Genomic DNA, 17071 nt, shown 5'->3' with positions numbered 1-17071 from the left:
CTGAAATATGCAAATGTGAGCAAACAGCGTGTCCAGGGCAACCGGTTTTGCTGGGGAAGTTTGTGTCTCCAGCCTGGGCGTTGGGCCAGCCCTGTATGAATTTGCCTTCTCGTCCAGAAAAGACTGCGTGTGAGTGAGCACTTTAAATCAGCAGCCAGAGCTTCAGTTTTCCGGGGTGTGGATCCTGGCCCCCCAGGGAAAATTCTTGGGGGGGGGCAGCAGCATCACATGCCCTGTGAAAGAGCAGTGTGACAGTTCGTCTCCACAGAAGTGAGTTGTGTGAGTGTCAGTCACACAGCAGGACGGTAACGCACCAAGGACACACAGCCGTCACTGCAGTGACTGCCTCTCACATCCCTATACACAGTGCATTTATCACAGCCCCCTCGCTGTCCGCTACCTGCGCCCCCCCACCCCCCCACCCTGCTGTCCCTACCTGCTCCCCACCCTGCTGTCCCTACCTGCTCCCCCCCCCCTCGCTGTCCGCTACCTGCCCCCCCCCCCTCGCTGTCCGCTACCTGCCCCCCCCCCCCTCGCTGTCCGCTACCTGCGCCCCCCCCCCTTGCTGTCCCTACTTGCGCGCCCCCCCCTCGCTGTCCCTACCTGCCCCCCCCCCCCCCCCCCCCCCCCCCCCCGCCGTCTCTGCCTGCGCTGGAGTGACTCTGGACTCTTCTGGTGGGCTCTAGCCTGGGTCAGGTTCCTTCAGCTTACTTGGTTCTGCTCTTCAGAGCCTCATGCTCACATACAGGCAGCCAGTGTGTGACATTTCAGACACACAGATGCCCATTCAGTGCAAAGGGCTCCTCACTAGGCCTTCCTACATAACCCAGCGTCTATAAAGCTTCTGACCACAGGAAGGTGCCGCTGTGTGCTTCTGGGCACCGTGGAGCTGGATGTTCTGTTTGAGGCCCTTGGCATAGAGTACCCTTGGCCAGATGGCATCAGGACGGGCTCAGAAGTCACGCTGCAAGCCGGGTCACTGAGTAGCTGTGCTGTCTGCCAAGCGGATGTGGTGAAATGAAAACTGCACATCTACTGTGAGGAATCTGTGACCCTGCAGGAGCTCCAGTCCAGCTGGGTTGCAGGGGGAAGGGGAGTCACTCCTGCAGGGCTGGGCTTTTGGGGAAGGGGAGTCACTCCTGCAGGGCTTTGGGGGAAGAGGAGCTTCCGTGATTGTGGACACCTCAGCTGGGTGGAAGGCGATTGCACTCAGTGGGGTCCCCTCTTCCTCTCAGTGGGGTCCCCTCCTCCTCTTTACCAGCCCAGATATGGGGTGTGGCGGGACATCTACCAAACCCCTAAATCTGAATCACTTTCTTCCCAGAGTTCAGTCTGTTGTCATCTGGGATTAGAGGGAGTGAGAAATAAGTTTTATATATAAAATGTAATATCAATATCTGTGATATCTCCGGAGAGGGGGGATGGTGAGTGCGGTTTAATAAAGTCGGTGTAAAGTCTGCAGTGATTTCATTCTCAGTGGCTGGAGCTGTGTTCACTCAGCTGAAATTGTAATCTTTGAATTGCAGTGAATTTTGATCCCTAATGTCTACGCTTGGGTTGGCTCTCCAAGTCTCTCTGGATAAGAGCACCTTTGTAAATGTCAGTAAAGATTTCATTGTTGCCATTTCTATTGAAAAAAATAATAACACGATTGTGAATGGATAAATTAAATGGCTCCTGTGACTTGCGTCTTTCTACTGTTTGATCTGATTAAAGATGAAATTGTTGTGGGATATGACTTCAATCTAGCCGTTCTGTCATATTGGTATTGATGTTTGTGTAAATTTGCTTGCCTATTGGAAAACAGGCTCAGTTTGTGAGACCTTGTTGGATGTCTAGTTTTTAGATTATCGTCTTTGAGAAACAGACGGTATAATCCCACATCCTGCTGCCTTATTTTCTTTCTTCTTAATGTTATTTCTGAACTTTTAATAGGGCTGTTCACATTTTTACACAAACACAGAATTAATGTTGTATTACACAACACAGGAATATTGAGCGATTTTTGTCTGTCAGTCTATCATAAATAATACCTTTCTCTTGTATTTTTAGTTTAGTCCAATTAATCAGTCTTGCATTTTCTGTATTCCGTTGTTAATTTGATTTGTGCTCATTTATCATGTGAAATGTTGATTAATGAGTGTTTTCAAATGTAGCAGAGCATCCTATTGGTCACCTCTAGTCATAATAGAAAGATACACTGGTCTGTGCGTGAGTTTGGTGTGTGTGACTTTGTTCTGTGTGTTCGGACTGTTTATTTTGTACAGAAAAACAGAATTATAAATCTTCATCAGAGCAATGAATTAAGTGTTCAAATGGGTGGATTATCTTTTTATCTGATTACTGTTTTACTCTTTGGCGTAGTTTTACCATGACAACCGTAGGAGGGCAAGACTGTGCAGGTATCTGTCCTGTGACCCGGACTCTCCCAGTCTGCTCTGTGGTCATGTGACCCCGGGAGTCAGGATGATGAATTTTCAGACTCCTCTTTGGTGTTATTGGTGGGCACTGGGCATCACAACTCCATCATAATCATCATGCAGCGACTTTGCTGTAACGTTGCAGTGATATTGTAGAAATGTTTCAGTAATGTTGCTGTAGCGTTGCGGTAGCATTGCTGTAGTGTTTCAGTACCAGTGCAGCAGTGGGCCTGTCCCCACTGTGAACTCAGACTGTGCCGAGCAGCTGTGCTGATTAGCGTTAGCATTGTGCTGTTAATGTGGGCCTTTAATTACTGAGTCCCACTATGAGCCCGGCTCCTCTGTCGGATCCGTATCGATCCACTTCATGTTTTATTTAGGATCGGCAGCGAGGCACTGCCCGTGATTGGACTGCCAGCCTGGGTCTCCCCCGGAGCCGGATGGGGCAGCATTGTTTCCCCTCTCCTTATTTACAGCCTGCTGGTTAATGCCATATATTAGCCCGGGATTCAGTCAAGATCTGTTCTTAACTAACTCGCAAATAAATGCGAGTGTAATATTTTTTCCTTTGTAAGCACAGGTTGGCAGGTTAATTTTAGTGATTTCCAAACTGCAAGCTGTTTTTTAGGTGATAATGAATGGTTGGATTTGACTGAGTTAGAGCTAAGGTGGGAATGGTGGTTAACCCAGAGCTTGCAGTCTGAGAGGGTTTAGCAGGGCTGTATCTCAGCGCTGGTTCAGCAGGGCTGTATCTCAGCGCTGGTTCAGCAGGGCTGTATCTCAGCGCTGGTTCAGCAGGGCTGTATCTCAGCGCTGGTTCAGCAGGGCTGTATCTCAGCGCTGGTTTAGCAGGGCTGTATCTCAGCGCTGGTTTAGCAGGGCTGTCTCTCAGCGCTGGTGGTTCAGCAGGGCTGTATCTCAGCGCTGGTTCAGCAGGGCTGTATCTCAGCGCTGGTGGTTCAGCAGGGCTGTATCTCCACGCTGGTTTAGCTGGGCTGTATCTCAGCGCTGGTTTAGCTGGGCTGTATCTCAGCGCTGGTTTAGCAGGGCTGTATCTCAGCGCTGGTTTAGCAGGGCTGTATCTCCGCACTGGTGGTTCAGCAGGGCTGTATCTCAGCGCTGGTTCAGCAGGGCTGTATCTCAGCGCTGGTGGTTTAGCAGGGCTGTATCTCCATGCTGGTGGTTCAGCAGGGCTGTATCTCAGCGCTGGTTCAGCAGGGCTGTATCTCAGCGCTGGTGGTTTAGCAGGGCTGTATCTCCACGCTGGTGGTTCAGCAGGGCTGTATCTCAGCGCTGGTTCAGCAGGGCTGTATCTCAGCGCTGGTGGTTTAGCAGGGCTGTATCTCAGCGCTGGTTTAGCAGGGCTGTATCTCAGCGCTGGTTTAGCAGGGCTGTATCTCAGCGCTGGTGGTTCAGCAGGGCTGTATCTCCACGCTGGTGGTTTAGCAGGGCTGTATCTCCACGCTGGTGGTTCAGCAGGGCTGTATCTCCACGCTGGTGGTTCAGCAGGGCTGTATCTCCACGCTGGTGGTTCAGCAGGGCTGTATCTCCACGCTGGTGGTTCAGCAGGGCTGTATCTCCACGCTGGTGGTTTAGCAGGGCTGTATCTCCACGCTGGTGGTTTAGCAGGGCTGTATCTCAGCGCTGGTTCAGCAGGGCTGTATCTCCACGCTGGTTCAGCAGGGCTGTATCTCAGCGCTGGTGGTTCAGCAGCGCTGTATCTCAGCGCTGGTTCAGCAGGGCTGTATCTCAGCGCTGGTTCAGCAGGGCTGTATCTCCACGCTGGTGGTTCAGCAGGGCTGTATCTCAGCGCTGGTTCAGCAGGGCTGTATCTCAGCGCTGGTTCAGCAGGGCTGTATCTCAGCGCTGGTTCAGCAGGGCTGTATCTCAGCGCTGGTTCAGCAGGGCTGTATCTCCACGCTGGTGGTTTAGCAGGGCTGTATCTCCACGCTGGTGGTTTAGCAGGGCTGTATCTCAGCGCTGGTTTAGCAGGGCTGTATCTCAGCGCTGGTGGTTCAGCAGGGCTGTATCTCAGCGCTGGTTCAGCAGGGCTGTATCTCAGCGCTGGTTCAGCAGGGCTGTATCTCAGCACTGGTTCAGCTGGGCTGTATCTCAGCGCTGGTTCAGCAGGGCTGTATCTCCACGCTGGTGGTTCAGCAGGGCTGTATCTCAGCGCTGGTTCAGCAGGGCTGTATCTCCACGCTGGTGGTTCAGCAGGGCTGTATCTCAGCGCTGGTTCAGCAGGGCTGTATCTCAGCGCTGGTTTAGCAGGGCTGTATCTCAGCGCTGGTTTAGCAGGGCTGTATCTCAGCGCTGGTTTAGCAGGGCTGTATCTCAGCGCTGGTTTAGCAGGGCTGTATCTCCACGCTGGTGGTTCAGCAGGGCTGTATCTCAGCACTGGTTCAGCAGGGCTGTATCTCAGCGCTGGTGGTTTAGCAGGGCTGTATCTCAGCGCTGGTTCAGCAGGGCTGTATCTCAGCGCTGGTGGTTCAGCAGGGCTGTATCTCAGCGCTGGTGGTTCAGCAGGGCTGTATCTCAGCGCTGGTGGTTTAGCAGGGCTGTATCTCAGCGCTGGTTCAGCAGGGCTGTATCTCAGTGCTGGTGGTTTAGCAGGGCTGTATCTCCACGCTGGTGGTTCAGCAGGGCTGTATCTCAGCACTGGTTCAGCAGGGCTGTATCTCAGCGCTGGTGGTTTAGCAGGGCTGTATCTCAGCGCTGGTTCAGCAGGGCTGTATCTCAGCGCTGGTGGTTCAGCAGGGCTGTATCTCAGCGCTGGTGGTTCAGCAGGGCTGTATCTCAGCGCTGGTGGTTTAGCAGGGCTGTATCTCAGCGCTGGTTCAGCAGGGCTGTATCTCAGTGCTGGTGGTTTAGCAGGGCTGTATCTCAGCGCTGGTTCAGCAGGGCTTTATCTCAGCGCTGGTTCAGCAGGGCTTTATCTCAGCGCTGGTTCAGCAGGGCTGTTTCTCTAGAGGTGATGGCTGCTTCCTCACAGAGATGGAGATGGACTCCTGCCAGCCAAAGGGAAATTAGCATTTAGATTTGTACCAATTAACTGCGTTCAGAAGCAGGCTAACGAGGCAGCAGGCCTCTGTGGGGACAGGAAACGATTCATAAATCACCTGAACCGCTGCTGACAAACCGCCAGCTGGTCAGGACCTGTTTGAATGTCACTCCTTTACGTGTACGTGTGTATTTATGCATGTGTGTGTGTTTATGTATGTTTCGCACACATGCGCACTTACACACAGACGCATGCACACACACACATTCTGCATATGTAAATGTGCACAGACACACAAACACACCAAAATAAAAATCCAGTGCGCACTCTTAGGCTTCTTCTGTACGGGGTCATTTGTGTGTGAGGGGAAGTGAAATGAGATTTTAGTGGGACGCAGGAAGCGGGGAAGATTCCGGCGTGGTTTCAGCCCGCTGTGTGAACACCCTGCACCTCAGGTGACCTTTCTGAAACATTCCGGAGAGAACCTCCTTCTGTGGCGGCTGGCTGATGCATGCTGGGAGGAGGAGGTTCTCACTGATTCCGCTTGACCTGAATGATTCCTCTGACAAATCTCTATCCCTACTGCTACCTCAGTGTGGAGTATTGTTAGCGCTACCTCAGTGTGGAGTTTGTTAGCGCTACCTCAGTGTGGAGTATTGTTAGCGCTACCTCAGTGTGGAGTATTGTTAGCGCTACCTCAGTGTGGAGTATTGTTAGCGCTACCTCAGTGTGGAGTATTGTTAGCACTGCCTCAGTGTGGAGTTTGTTAGCGCTACCTCAGTGTGGAGTATTGTTAGCGCTACCTCAGTGTGGAGTATTGTTAGCGCTACCTCAGTGTGGGAGTTTGTTAGCGCTACCTCAGTGTGGAGTATTGTTAGCGCTACCTCAGTGTGGGAGTTTGTTAGCGCTACCTCAGTGTGGAGTATTGTTAGCGCTACCTCAGTGTGGGAGTTTGTTAGCGCTACCTCAGTGTGGGAGTTTGTTAGCACTACCTCAGTGTGGAGTTTGTTAGCACTACCTCAGTGTGGGAGTTTGTTAGCGCTATCTCAGTGTGGGTGTGTAGGTGTTCTGAGGTCAGGTGTGTAGATGTGCTGAGCTCAGGTGTGTAGGTTGGTAGGTGTGCAGGTGTGCTGAATGCTGGGGTCAGGTGCGTAAGTGTGTAGGTATCTGCCTCGCCGCGCTAGGTGAGGGATGTGCTCATTCCCGTGGCGACCGGTCCAGCGGTGCCAGTCACAGTTGCCGTGCTTTGACTGAAGAGGGCGTTAATGTCCCGTCTGACCGGCCGGCTCGGACCGGCCGGCTCGCAGGAAGAGTGGGAGAAATGTGTTGCCGTGACAGCAGCCCAGGCACCAGCGGGGCGGGGCGGGGCATCGTGCCATGGCACACGGAGGCATGCAGGTGCATTAAACTCCCATGATTCCCTGGGACGCGAGCGTGAATAGCACGAGACACTGTCGAGCGGATCTTCCTTGAAGGTTCTGGCCTAAACTTCACGAAAAGCTGCCTTTTATTTTCATAAATATGCTGTTTGCAAAGAAGCTCTGTTTAGTATTTTAAAATGCATCTTAAATATGTTTGTTTTCAAACTGTGAGCCTGTATGTCTTTAGTACTGCTTTTAACGGCCCGCTGATTGCCGCTGTGATGTGCAGGTGTGTGCGGGTGTGCGTGGTGTGATTGGTGTGCAGGTGTGTGTGGTGTGAAGGTGTGATTGGTGTGCGGGTGTGATTGGTGTACCTGGTCAGGCGCATGTCTGCAGGTGTAAATCGGGTGTGTGGGGAAGGCCGGGGGCTCGGTCCATGTGCTGCTGGTGTTTATGTGAAGCTTCTCCTCCTCTTCCTCGCTCTTAACGGTCTTGGGAGATTTTAGCTGTCAAAGCGACTCTGAGAGTGATAACCAGCGACAGGAACTCTCTCTCGCGTCCATTTCCCACAACCCCCTGGGGCGCTCTGCGCTCTGTCCGTCACTGCTGTGACAGGTGGGCGTGGCCCACTCAGAATGTTCCCTCCGTCACCGCTGTAGCAGAGCTCCGACCTTTGACCTTTTGGCCCTCAGGTCTCCTCTCCTGTAATATGCCAGTCGGGTCATCAGTTATCAGCTGAATAGGTCAGGGTGAAGCTGAATAGGTCAGGGTGAAGCTGAATAGGTCAGGGTGAAGCTGAATAGGTCAGGGTGAAGCTGAATCACTGCGGGGTGTAAATCCTGGCTCTGAGGCTCTCCTCTGAGAGATGCTGATACTCTGGAGAGTTTGAGGCTGCTGACTGACGCTTGTGCCGTTCTATCAATGATGTTCCCCAGCTCTGTTTACTGCGTCAATGTTGCTTCTGTTCCTGCAAACATTGGATGAATGTTTCTGCAACTGATCTAGAAACCCTTCTGTCGTTTTTAGGATCACCATCTTCGGGACAGGAGCCAAGTGGCTGGCTGTGCTGGAGGAGAGGAACCTCAAACCCGGTGAGTTTGGGCTCAGCAAACTCTTCGCCCGGTTTCCGGACGTTTTGGCCGCTGAAGCAGCCGTGTGTGCTCATGAAACCGACCCCTGCGTTGAGCCGGTGGGACGGAAGTGTGAGGCGGCGCGTTCAGCTGCGGCAGAGCTTAGCGCTGAGCCTTACTGTCCGTGTGTCAGGCTGCAGCACCTGCATCGGACTGCGCAGGTAAACGTGCGTGAGCCTCCTGCATGCGATGAGTGGGCGGGGTTTTACCGCCCGGGGAAGCCTGTGTCTGTGCGTCGTACCTGAGAGATCTCACCTGGCTCAGCGACTCCCGGTGTTTAATCCCACAAATGCCCCTGCCCCATGCTCCTGCCCCTGCCCCTGCCCCTCAGTATATGTGTTCAGACTGAAGCGTTTGTGTTCAGGTTAAGAGCAGCACCTGACTCAACGATAAGCCATCGCAGAATTATCCCCGGGGGAATGTGGAGAATTATGGAGCTCTGGGTCCCAGTGAACAGCAGACATTTTCTCCCCCCCCCCCCCCCCCCCCGTCATCCTGGAGTGCCCTGGCGTGCAGTTTGACCAGGGGCTGTGCAAATCTCACGCTTGGCTGTTTTCCGCTGTTTGAACTGGTTTGGAGCGCGTTTTGTTTAAACTTGTTTGGAGCGCGTTTCTCCTGGTTAAATATGCAGATGAGCTTTAATTTCGCACATTTATTCGCGAGCTTCCACCTCGGGGCTCCTCTCCCTGCCAAATCCGATCCTGATTGGCTCGGCACCCACACCTCATGTTTATTCATGCGTGCTGACCCGTTCCCATGGCGATTATGGGGAGTAAGTGTCTGGCTCCCTGCAACCTGCTGTCCGGCCTGGAGTGGGGGTTCGCTGTCTGTACCCCCCCCCCCCCCGCCGCTGGACCCTGGGGGGGTTTTTAAGAGGGGCAGCTGTCCCACAGCAAGGCAGGAGGGAGTGTTTTGGAGAGGTCGGGGTGGGGGGGATCCTCCTCATCTCCCCCATCCTGTCCTTCCGGTGACATTTATCGCTAACACCTGCCCCGGCACGGAAGGGGGGGTGGGGCGCGTTTTGTCCTGTGGGGTGGGGGCAGAGGGGTTGGCTGTGAGCAGCTTGTGTGACCAGCATTTCCTTATGATCAGCAGCTCAATGCCTCTCACATTTGTGATCTGTGTGTGCGGTGTGTTGTGTTATGATGCTGTGTGTTGTGTTATGATGCTGTGTGTTTGCGGTGTGTTGTGTTATGATGCTGTGTGTGTGCGGTGTGTTGTGGCATGATGCTGTGTGGTGTGTTATGATGCTGTGTGATGATGCTGTGTGTGTGCGGTGTGTTGTGTTGTTATGCTGCTTTACGTGCCTGTGTTCCTGTGCTCCCTCTGCGCAGCTGAAACGCACAGCCTGCAGACGCTGCACACCATCCTGTCCACGGGCTCCCCGCTGAAACCCCAGAGCTACGAGTACGTGTACCGCTGCATCAAGAGCAACGTGCTGCTGGGCTCCATCTCAGGTGAGCGCCCCCTACAGGCGTGTGCGTGTACATACGCTACATCTCCAAAAGCCTGTGGACACCTGAACATCACACCCACGACCTCATCCCAAACCCACGGAGTGTCCAACTCCCCCTTTTTCCTCTGGGTGCTCTGGTTTCCTCCCACAGTCCAAAGACATGCAGGTAGGCTTATTGGAGACTCTAAAATTGCCCACTACACCCTTCAGTACCCTGCAGTCCCGTTCTGTGAGCTTGTGTGGCCTACCGCTTAGCGGCTGAGCTGTTGTTGCTCCTGTATGTTTCCACTTCACAATAACAGCACTTTGATGCTTGATGCTATGCACCTGTTAGCAGTGACTGTGGCTGAAATGGCTGGAAGCCCTCATTAGGCGGGGTGTCCACATACTTTTGGAACTGCGGTGTATCTCAGCACTGGCGTCTCACAGCCTTTATGAGTTTCCAGCTGACCTCCCCAGTTAAATAAAGGTAAAACATGATGTGAGCGCAAGCCCCATAAACCCTGATGTCCGCGCGAGGAGCTGGTATTTAGAGCTGATCATAAAACCTGACTGTCTCTTTGGGTCTGAGTCTGCCATGCAGAAACTCCCCCTGGCTCACATTTACTGAGGAAATCACTGCACGGGCACACGCGCACACACACACACACACACACACTTACACACACACACTCTCTCTCTCACACACACATTCCACACACACACACACACACTCTCTCATACACACACACACACACACATTCCACACACACACACACTATTCACACACACACACACACACACACACACAGGCTCGCGCACACACTCACACACACTACTTGCGTGCGCGCGCACACACACACACACACACACACACAAACTATTCACACACACACATGCATGCGTGCGCTCACATACAATATCTTCATCTCTGTGATATCAGCCTGTGTGATATCAGCTCTGTGCAGCAGCGCTGGGGGTGCAGTCCTACAGTGAGACAGACACGGCATGAATAAGTGAAGATGAGCCTGAGTGTGGGGATCAGTAATATCTGATTAAATTTACATGAAGGCCTTTGACTGAGCTCCTGTCCCCGAGCCTGTAGCCCCCGCTGCTCCTGTCCCCGAGCCTGTAGCCCCCGCTGCTCCTGTCCCCGAGCCTGTAGCCCCCGCTGCTCCTGTCCCCGAGCCTGTAGCCCCCGCTGCTCCTGTCCTCGAGCCTGTAGCCCCCGCTGCTCCTGTCCCCGAGCCTGTAGCCCTGTCCCCGAGCCTGTAGCCCCCGCTGCTCCTGTCCCCGAGCCTGTAGCCCCCGCTGCTCCTGTCCCCGAGCCTGTAGCCCTGTCCCCGAGCCTGTAGCCCCCGCTGCTCCTGCCCCCGAGCCTGCAGGCCCCGCTGCTCCTGTCCCCGAGCCTGTAGGCCCCGCTGCTCCTGTAGGCCCCGCTGCTCCTGTCCCCGAGCCTGTAGCCCCCGCTGCTCCTGTCCCCGAGCCTGTAGCCCCCCCTGCTCCTGCCCCCGAGCCTGTAGGCCCCGCTGCTCCTGCCCCCGCTGTTCCTGCCCCCGAGCCTGTAGCCCCCGCTGCTCCTGCCCCCGAGCCTGTAGGCCCCCCCTGCTCCTGCCCCCGAGCCTGTAGGCCCCGCTGCTCCTGTCCCCAAGCCTGTAGGCCCCGCTGCTCCTGTAGGCCCCGCTGCTCCTGTCCCCAAGCCTGTAGGCCCCGCTGCTCCTGTAGGCCCCGCTGCTCCTGTAGGCCCCGCTGCTCCTGTCCCCAAGCCTGTAGGCCCCGCTGCTCCTGTCCCCAAGCCTGTAGGCCCCGCTGCTCCTGCCCCCAAGCCTGTAGGCCCCGCTGCTCCTGTCCCCAAGCCTGCAGGCCCTGCTGCTCCTGTCCTTAATCATTTAACAGGTCCTTCAGCCTGCTCCCATTACATCGCCTCACTGAGCTTTTACTCTGTGTGCATGAGCCGTACCCCGAATCGTCCCCCTGAACCCTACCCCAGACTGTACCCCCAAACCATCCCCGGAACCCTACCCAGAACCGTACCCCGAGTCTTACCCCGAGTTTTAACCCCACGACTGTACTCACGAATCATGCCCCTGAACAGTACCCCAAACTGTACTGGAATCTTACCCTGAACCGTACCCCAGTCTTACCCAAAACCGTACCCCGAGAGAGCGTTCACGAGAACAGAGTGGAGCGGGGACGAGGAGAGGCGCTGAGTGGAGCAGCGCTGTGCAGTGTGGGGGGGGGGGCGGCGGCTTTCCCTGCGGACCCAATTAAAACACGAGGGCCAGGATGGGTTCTGTTAGCCATCCCCTCCGCTCATAAGTGCCTGTAGAGATCACTGATAAATGGAGGGATGGAAAGAAGGGTGGATCGGTCAGATGATGAAAGAATAAATTTGTTGGTGGTTAGTCACATGGTGTGTCAGTGGCACCTTGGTATGATCTGTGACATCATCTCACCAGCTCCGCCTCTTTCCACAGTCTGTATTTTAGGGAGAGCAATGTTCCAGAGTCCGGGTCTAACGCGGGTCTAACGCGGGTCTAACGCGGGTCTAACGCGGGTCTAACGCGGGTCTAACGCGGGTCTAACGCGGGTCTAACGCGGGTCTAACGCGGGTCTAACGCGGGTCTGTTCTGTTTTCAGGTGGGACAGACATCGTCTCCTGTTTCATGGGTCAGAACCTGACGGTGCCGGTGTACCGGGGGGAGATTCAGGCCCGAAATCTGGGCATGGCGGTGGAGGCCTGGAGCTACGAAGGTAAGCTTGACCTGCCGCGCAGGATGACGGCTAGCACCCCGAGCGCAGCCACGGGATTGGCCAGTTACCACCCCGAGCGCAGCCACGGGATTGGCCAGTAACTCCGGGAGTATTCCGCTATGATTCCAGGGAAGCCTGTTTGGGGGGAGAGCGGGGAGCTGGTGTGCCTGAAGCCCATTCCTTGCCAGCCCACACAGTTCTGGAATGACGAGAACGGGAGCAAATACCACAAGGCCTACTTCTCCACCTTCCCAGGTGAGCGCCCCCTGGTGGTGTGTGCACTGGTGTGTTTGATGTCTAAAATTTAGGGCGCAAGTTAAGTTTCCCACAGACGGTTCCTTTTCTTCTTCATATGGGAATTCAGAATCATCATAATCGATATCATTTTTGTCATTAACAAGTGGTTTTAATTGCAAACCTTATTTAATTATCCAGTTGTGTGAGTGAGCGCTGTGATGCACATTACACGCTGCCCTGCAGAGGGATGGGGGGGCGCGTTTGGGCCCCCCCCCCATGGCCGTGCCTGCACATACCACAGCAGCGGTGTGGAGCACGTTTCTCATCATCGCGCCCCCCCCCTCACCACCCTGGGACTCCGGATCATTCCGCTCCGTTTCTCTGGCCGGCGGTGTTTACTCTCCCTGCCGTCCCGCCAGCTCGCCCCGGCTGAGGGGGGGGCAGGGGGGACCGGGTTTTAAAGGCCTTGGTAACGGCCTGTTTGGCATGCAAGCTCACGGTCAGGGGTAGCAGAGCGCCCTAACCTGCCCCCCCCCACCCCCCCCCCCCCCCCCACCCCAGCTCCTCACTGACCTGGCCCCCCTGTGCGGATTCTGATGCCTGTGCTGCTCTCCTCCCTGCAGGGGTCTGGGCCCACGGCGATTACTGCAAAATCAACCCCAAGACCGGAGGCATCGTCATGCTGGGCCGGAGGTGAGCAACACAGCCTCCCTAACTGTGCTGCGGTAACTGTGCTGCAGGATAACTGTGCTACAAGGTAACTGCTGCAGGATAACTGTGCTGCGGTAATAACTCTGCTGCAGGATAACTGTGCTACGGTAATAATTGTGCTGCAGGATAACTGTGCTACAAGGTAACTGTGCTGCAGGTTAACTGTGCTGCAGTAATAACCGTGCTGCGATAATAACTGTGCTGCAGGGTAACTGTGCTGCGGTAATAACTGTGCTGCAGGATAACTGCCTCAGAAGTGACTGTAATGTCTCTCTGAATCGTTTCAGCGACGGGACCTTGAATCCCAACGGTGTGCGATTCGGGAGCTCTGAGATTTACAACATCGGTGAGATCCGTGTTTGAGAGCCCCCCGCCCCCCTCCCCCCTCCCCCCTCCCCTTCCCCAGCCCTGTGAGCCCCAGAGCACACCCCGCTCCTGGAGGAGCGACTGTCCCCCGCTGCAGCGCTAAAGCTGCTTGTTCTGGATTTTTGGGGTTTTTATTTGTTTTGCATGTGCAGTAATTGTGTGATTAATGGCTGGATTAGTGTCTGTTTGTTTGTTAATATTTGGCACAGTCCCGCCTCCCTTGGTGCGCCCCCCTAATCCCTCCCTCTTTCCTTGCAGTGGAGGCCTTTGAGGAGGTGTCCGACAGCCTTTGTGTTCCTCAGTACAACAGCGACGGCGAGGAGAGGGTGATCCTCTTCCTGAAGATGGCGCCCAACCAGGCCTTCGGTCCGGGGCTGGTCCAGAAGATCCGCGGGGCCATCCGGGTGGGGCTGTCCGCTCGCCACGTTCCCGCCCTCCTGCTGGAGACCCGAGACATTCCGGTATTCCCATCCCCGCCTTCCCGTTACCGCCCCCCCCCCCCCCCATGGCCAGCAGAGCTGAGCGGTACGCTCGCTCTGTTTGTGGAGCGGTACGCTCGCTCTGTTTGTGGAGCGGTACGCTCGCTCTGTTTGTGGAGCGCTACGCTCGCTCTGTTTGTGGAGCGCTACGCTCGCTCTGTTTCTGGAGCGCTACGCTCGCTCTGTTTCTGGAGCGGTACGCTCGCTCTGTTTCTGGAGCGCTGCGCTCGCTCTGTTTCTGGAGCGCTACGCTCGCTCTGTTTCTGGAGCGCTACGCTCGCTCTGTTTCTGGAGCGCTACGCTCGCTCTGTTTCTGTTTCGCTCTGTTTGTGGAGCGGTACGCTTGCTCTGTTTCTGGAGCGGTACGCTTGCTCTGTTTCTGGAGCGCTACGCTTGCTCTGTTTCTGGAGCGGTACGCTCGCTCTGTTTGTGGAGCGGTACGCTTGCTCTGTTTCGGGAGCGCTACGCTCGCTCTGTTTGTGGAGCGGTACGCTTGCTCTGTTTCGGGAGCGCTACGCTCGCTCTGTTTCGGGAGCGCTACGCTCGCTCTGTTTCGGGAGCGCTACGCTCGCTCTGTTTCGGGAGCGCTACGCTCGCTCTGTTTCGGGAGCGCTACGCTCGCTCTGTTTCGGGAGCGCTACGCTCGCTCTGTTTCGGGAGCGCTACGCTCGCTCTGTTTCTGGAGCGCTACGCTCGCTCTGTTTCTGGAGCGCTACGCTCGCTCTGTTTGTGGAGCGGTACGCTCGCTCTGTTTCGGGAGCACTACGCTCGCTCTGTTTCTGGAGCGCTACGCTCGCTCTGTTTCTGGAGCGGTATGCTCGCTCTGTTTGTGGAGCGGTATGCTTGCTCTGTTTCTGGAGCGGTACGCTCGCTCTGTTTCTGGAACGGTATGCTTGCTCTGTTTGTGGAGCGGTATGCTTGCTCTGTTTATGGAGCGGTATGCTCGCTCTGTTTGTGGAGCGGTACGCTTGCTCTGTTTCTGGAGCGGTACGCTTGCTCTGTTTGTGGAGCGCTACGCTCGCTCTGTTTATGGAGCGGTATGCTTGCTCTGTGGAGCGCTACGCTCGCTCTGTTTCTGGAGCGGTACGCTTGCTCTGTTTCTGGAGCGGTACGCTTGCTCTGTTTGTGGAGCGGTATGCTTGCTCTTTCTGGAGCGGTATGCTCGCTCTGTTTCTGGAGCGCTACGCTCGCTCTGTTTGTGGAGCGCTACGCTCGCTCTGTTTCGGGAGCGCTACGCTCGCTCTGTTTCTGGAGCGCTACGCTCGCTCTGTTTCTGGAGCGCTACGCTTGCTCTGTTTCGGGAGCGCTACGCTTGCTCTGTTTCGGGAGCGCTACGCTCGCTCTGTTTCTGGAGCGCTACGCTTGCTCTGTTTCGGGAGCGGTATGCTCGCTCTGTTTCTGTTCCCCCGTCTCTGCCGTGTCAATAATAAACGATCGAAAAGAGATGTTTCAAATATTTTTTTTATCGGAACTGCACGCACGCACACACACGCACACGCGCGCACACACACACACGCACGCACGCACGCACACACACACACACACACACACACACGCGCGCACACACACACACACACGTGCACACACACGCGCGCACACACACGCTGTGCTTCATTTCCTCTCCAGCGCCAGTAGCTCTGAGAGGCCAGCGTGCCCCAGACAGACTGGCGGTCCAGCGGCTGATTTCTGCCCTGGGGGGTTGATTGAATCTCTGTGACTCACTTCTATTTTTTGGCGCCTGTTTTTATGACTGCCCCCCCCCCCCCCGTGCCCCTCCCCCACAGTACACCATCAGCGGGAAAAAGGTGGAGGTGGCGGTGAAACAGGTGATCGCTGGGAAGGAGGTGACCCAGCGCGGCGCGTTCTCGAACCCGGACTCCTTGGACCTTTACAAGAACCTTCCAGAACTTCAGAACTTCTAAGCTGCGGGTGACGGCGGGGAAAGCCAGGCCTGGATGAGCCTGTGTTCTCTAGGGACTGCTCTGGTAAAGGGCCTCTGTGACGGAGGAGGTTCAGCTCTGCTACTGACTTTTCTTATGCAGCATATTGTGTATATTAATTCTGATTTCTTTCTTTTTTTATTATTATGGTTATTATTCATCTTGTGTGTTTTCTCATCAACCTGTCATTTTGATGGAGGTTTCCTTCAATTCGCATCACAAAAATAACAGGAGAAAATCAGGGAAAAGGACACGCCCCTCCGCTGTCTGATTGGCTGTTTGGTGATGTTCCACAATCAGGTCTGGACTCTGTAGAACAGGAGGAGGTCTCACCTCACCTTGCCTGCCCTGCTCATGCTGAGTAACTGAATGGGGGAAGTGTGCAGTAGCGTGTGCAGTCTCGCTGTGGGTTGGTTTTCGGTTGTGTGGAGTTGAGCGTGTCTGAGAGATGGGGGGTGTTTGGGGGGTGCAGTCAGGTGCGATGCTGAGAGATGGGGGGTGTTTGGGGGGTGCAGTCTGGTACAGCGCTGAGAGATGGGGGGTGTTTGGGGGGTGCAGTCTGGTACAGCGCTGAGAGATGGGGGGTGTTTGGGGGGTGTTTGGGGGGCGGCGCTGACACCCCTGTGCCGCGGGGCGTGACCGGTCCGCTACGCTTTCCGATCCGCGGGATGGTAACCAGGGAGACGAGCGAGTCAAACTCGGGGAGAAATGTTCAGACTGTCCGCTTCCCTTCGCTCTGTAGACACAGCGAGCGGGGGGGGGGGGGGGGGGGCGCTGTCCATCACAAACACGCTGGCGCCTCCCCCCCCCCAGCCCGCCCGAGCAGACGCTGGCCACGCCCCCGCACTAACACGCTGATTAAGCTCGCACCCTGAGCACTGTGTGCTGATAGGACAGTTTTACTGGAGTGGCCCGTGATTGGGCGTCCAGGGCACTGAACTGGCGTAATGGCTGTGAAACAGCTTTTGAAGTTTGGGGTTTAGATTGGGGGTGAGATTTCATCTCTTTCACACAGCGTGTTATGAGACTGCTCCAAATCCTTCAGCGCGTTTCATTCCACTGCGTGTTTCAGCAGACTGGGCTGTCCAGACCAGACCATCGTGGTCTGAAACAGCTCGTTTTCCTCTTATTTTCACAAGATGAACTCATAATGAGTTTACTTTGATTGGCTTTAACTGTCTTACAGCAGTAGTCTGTACATGCAGTCAGTTGTAAGCAGTCATTCAGTCTCTTGCAG

The 17071-nt window shown here is 55.3% G+C and overlaps 1 protein-coding gene across 2 annotated transcripts in view; it reads left to right on the top strand.

Annotated features, from left to right (window-relative positions):
* The window catches only part of aacs (acetoacetyl-CoA synthetase), a 35257-nt gene extending 18905 nt beyond the window's left edge, over window positions 1-16352 (top strand). The window contains exons 11-18 of one of the 2 annotated variants that reach the window (XM_035378415.1): window positions 7809-7873; window positions 9247-9369; window positions 11988-12101; window positions 12231-12356; window positions 12962-13031; window positions 13337-13395; window positions 13674-13876; window positions 15679-16352. In XM_035378415.1, the coding sequence (XP_035234306.1) occupies window positions 7809-7873; window positions 9247-9369; window positions 11988-12101; window positions 12231-12356; window positions 12962-13031; window positions 13337-13395; window positions 13674-13876; window positions 15679-15816 (898 nt within the window). In that variant the 3' untranslated portion in view covers window positions 15817-16352. The remainder of the gene's footprint in view (window positions 1-7808; window positions 7874-9246; window positions 9370-11987; window positions 12102-12230; window positions 12357-12961; window positions 13032-13336; window positions 13396-13673; window positions 13877-15678) is intronic. The other variant, XM_035378414.1, reaches the window with a different exon arrangement.
* Window positions 16353-17071: the final 719 nt, after the last annotated feature.

This window comes from Anguilla anguilla, chromosome 10 (genome assembly GCF_013347855.1).
Source record: "Anguilla anguilla isolate fAngAng1 chromosome 10, fAngAng1.pri, whole genome shotgun sequence".
NCBI classification, from domain to species: Eukaryota; Metazoa; Chordata; class Actinopteri; order Anguilliformes; family Anguillidae; genus Anguilla; species Anguilla anguilla.
The sequence above is the reverse complement of the archived record's forward strand: the minus strand, read 5'-3'. Positions and strand labels throughout refer to the sequence as shown.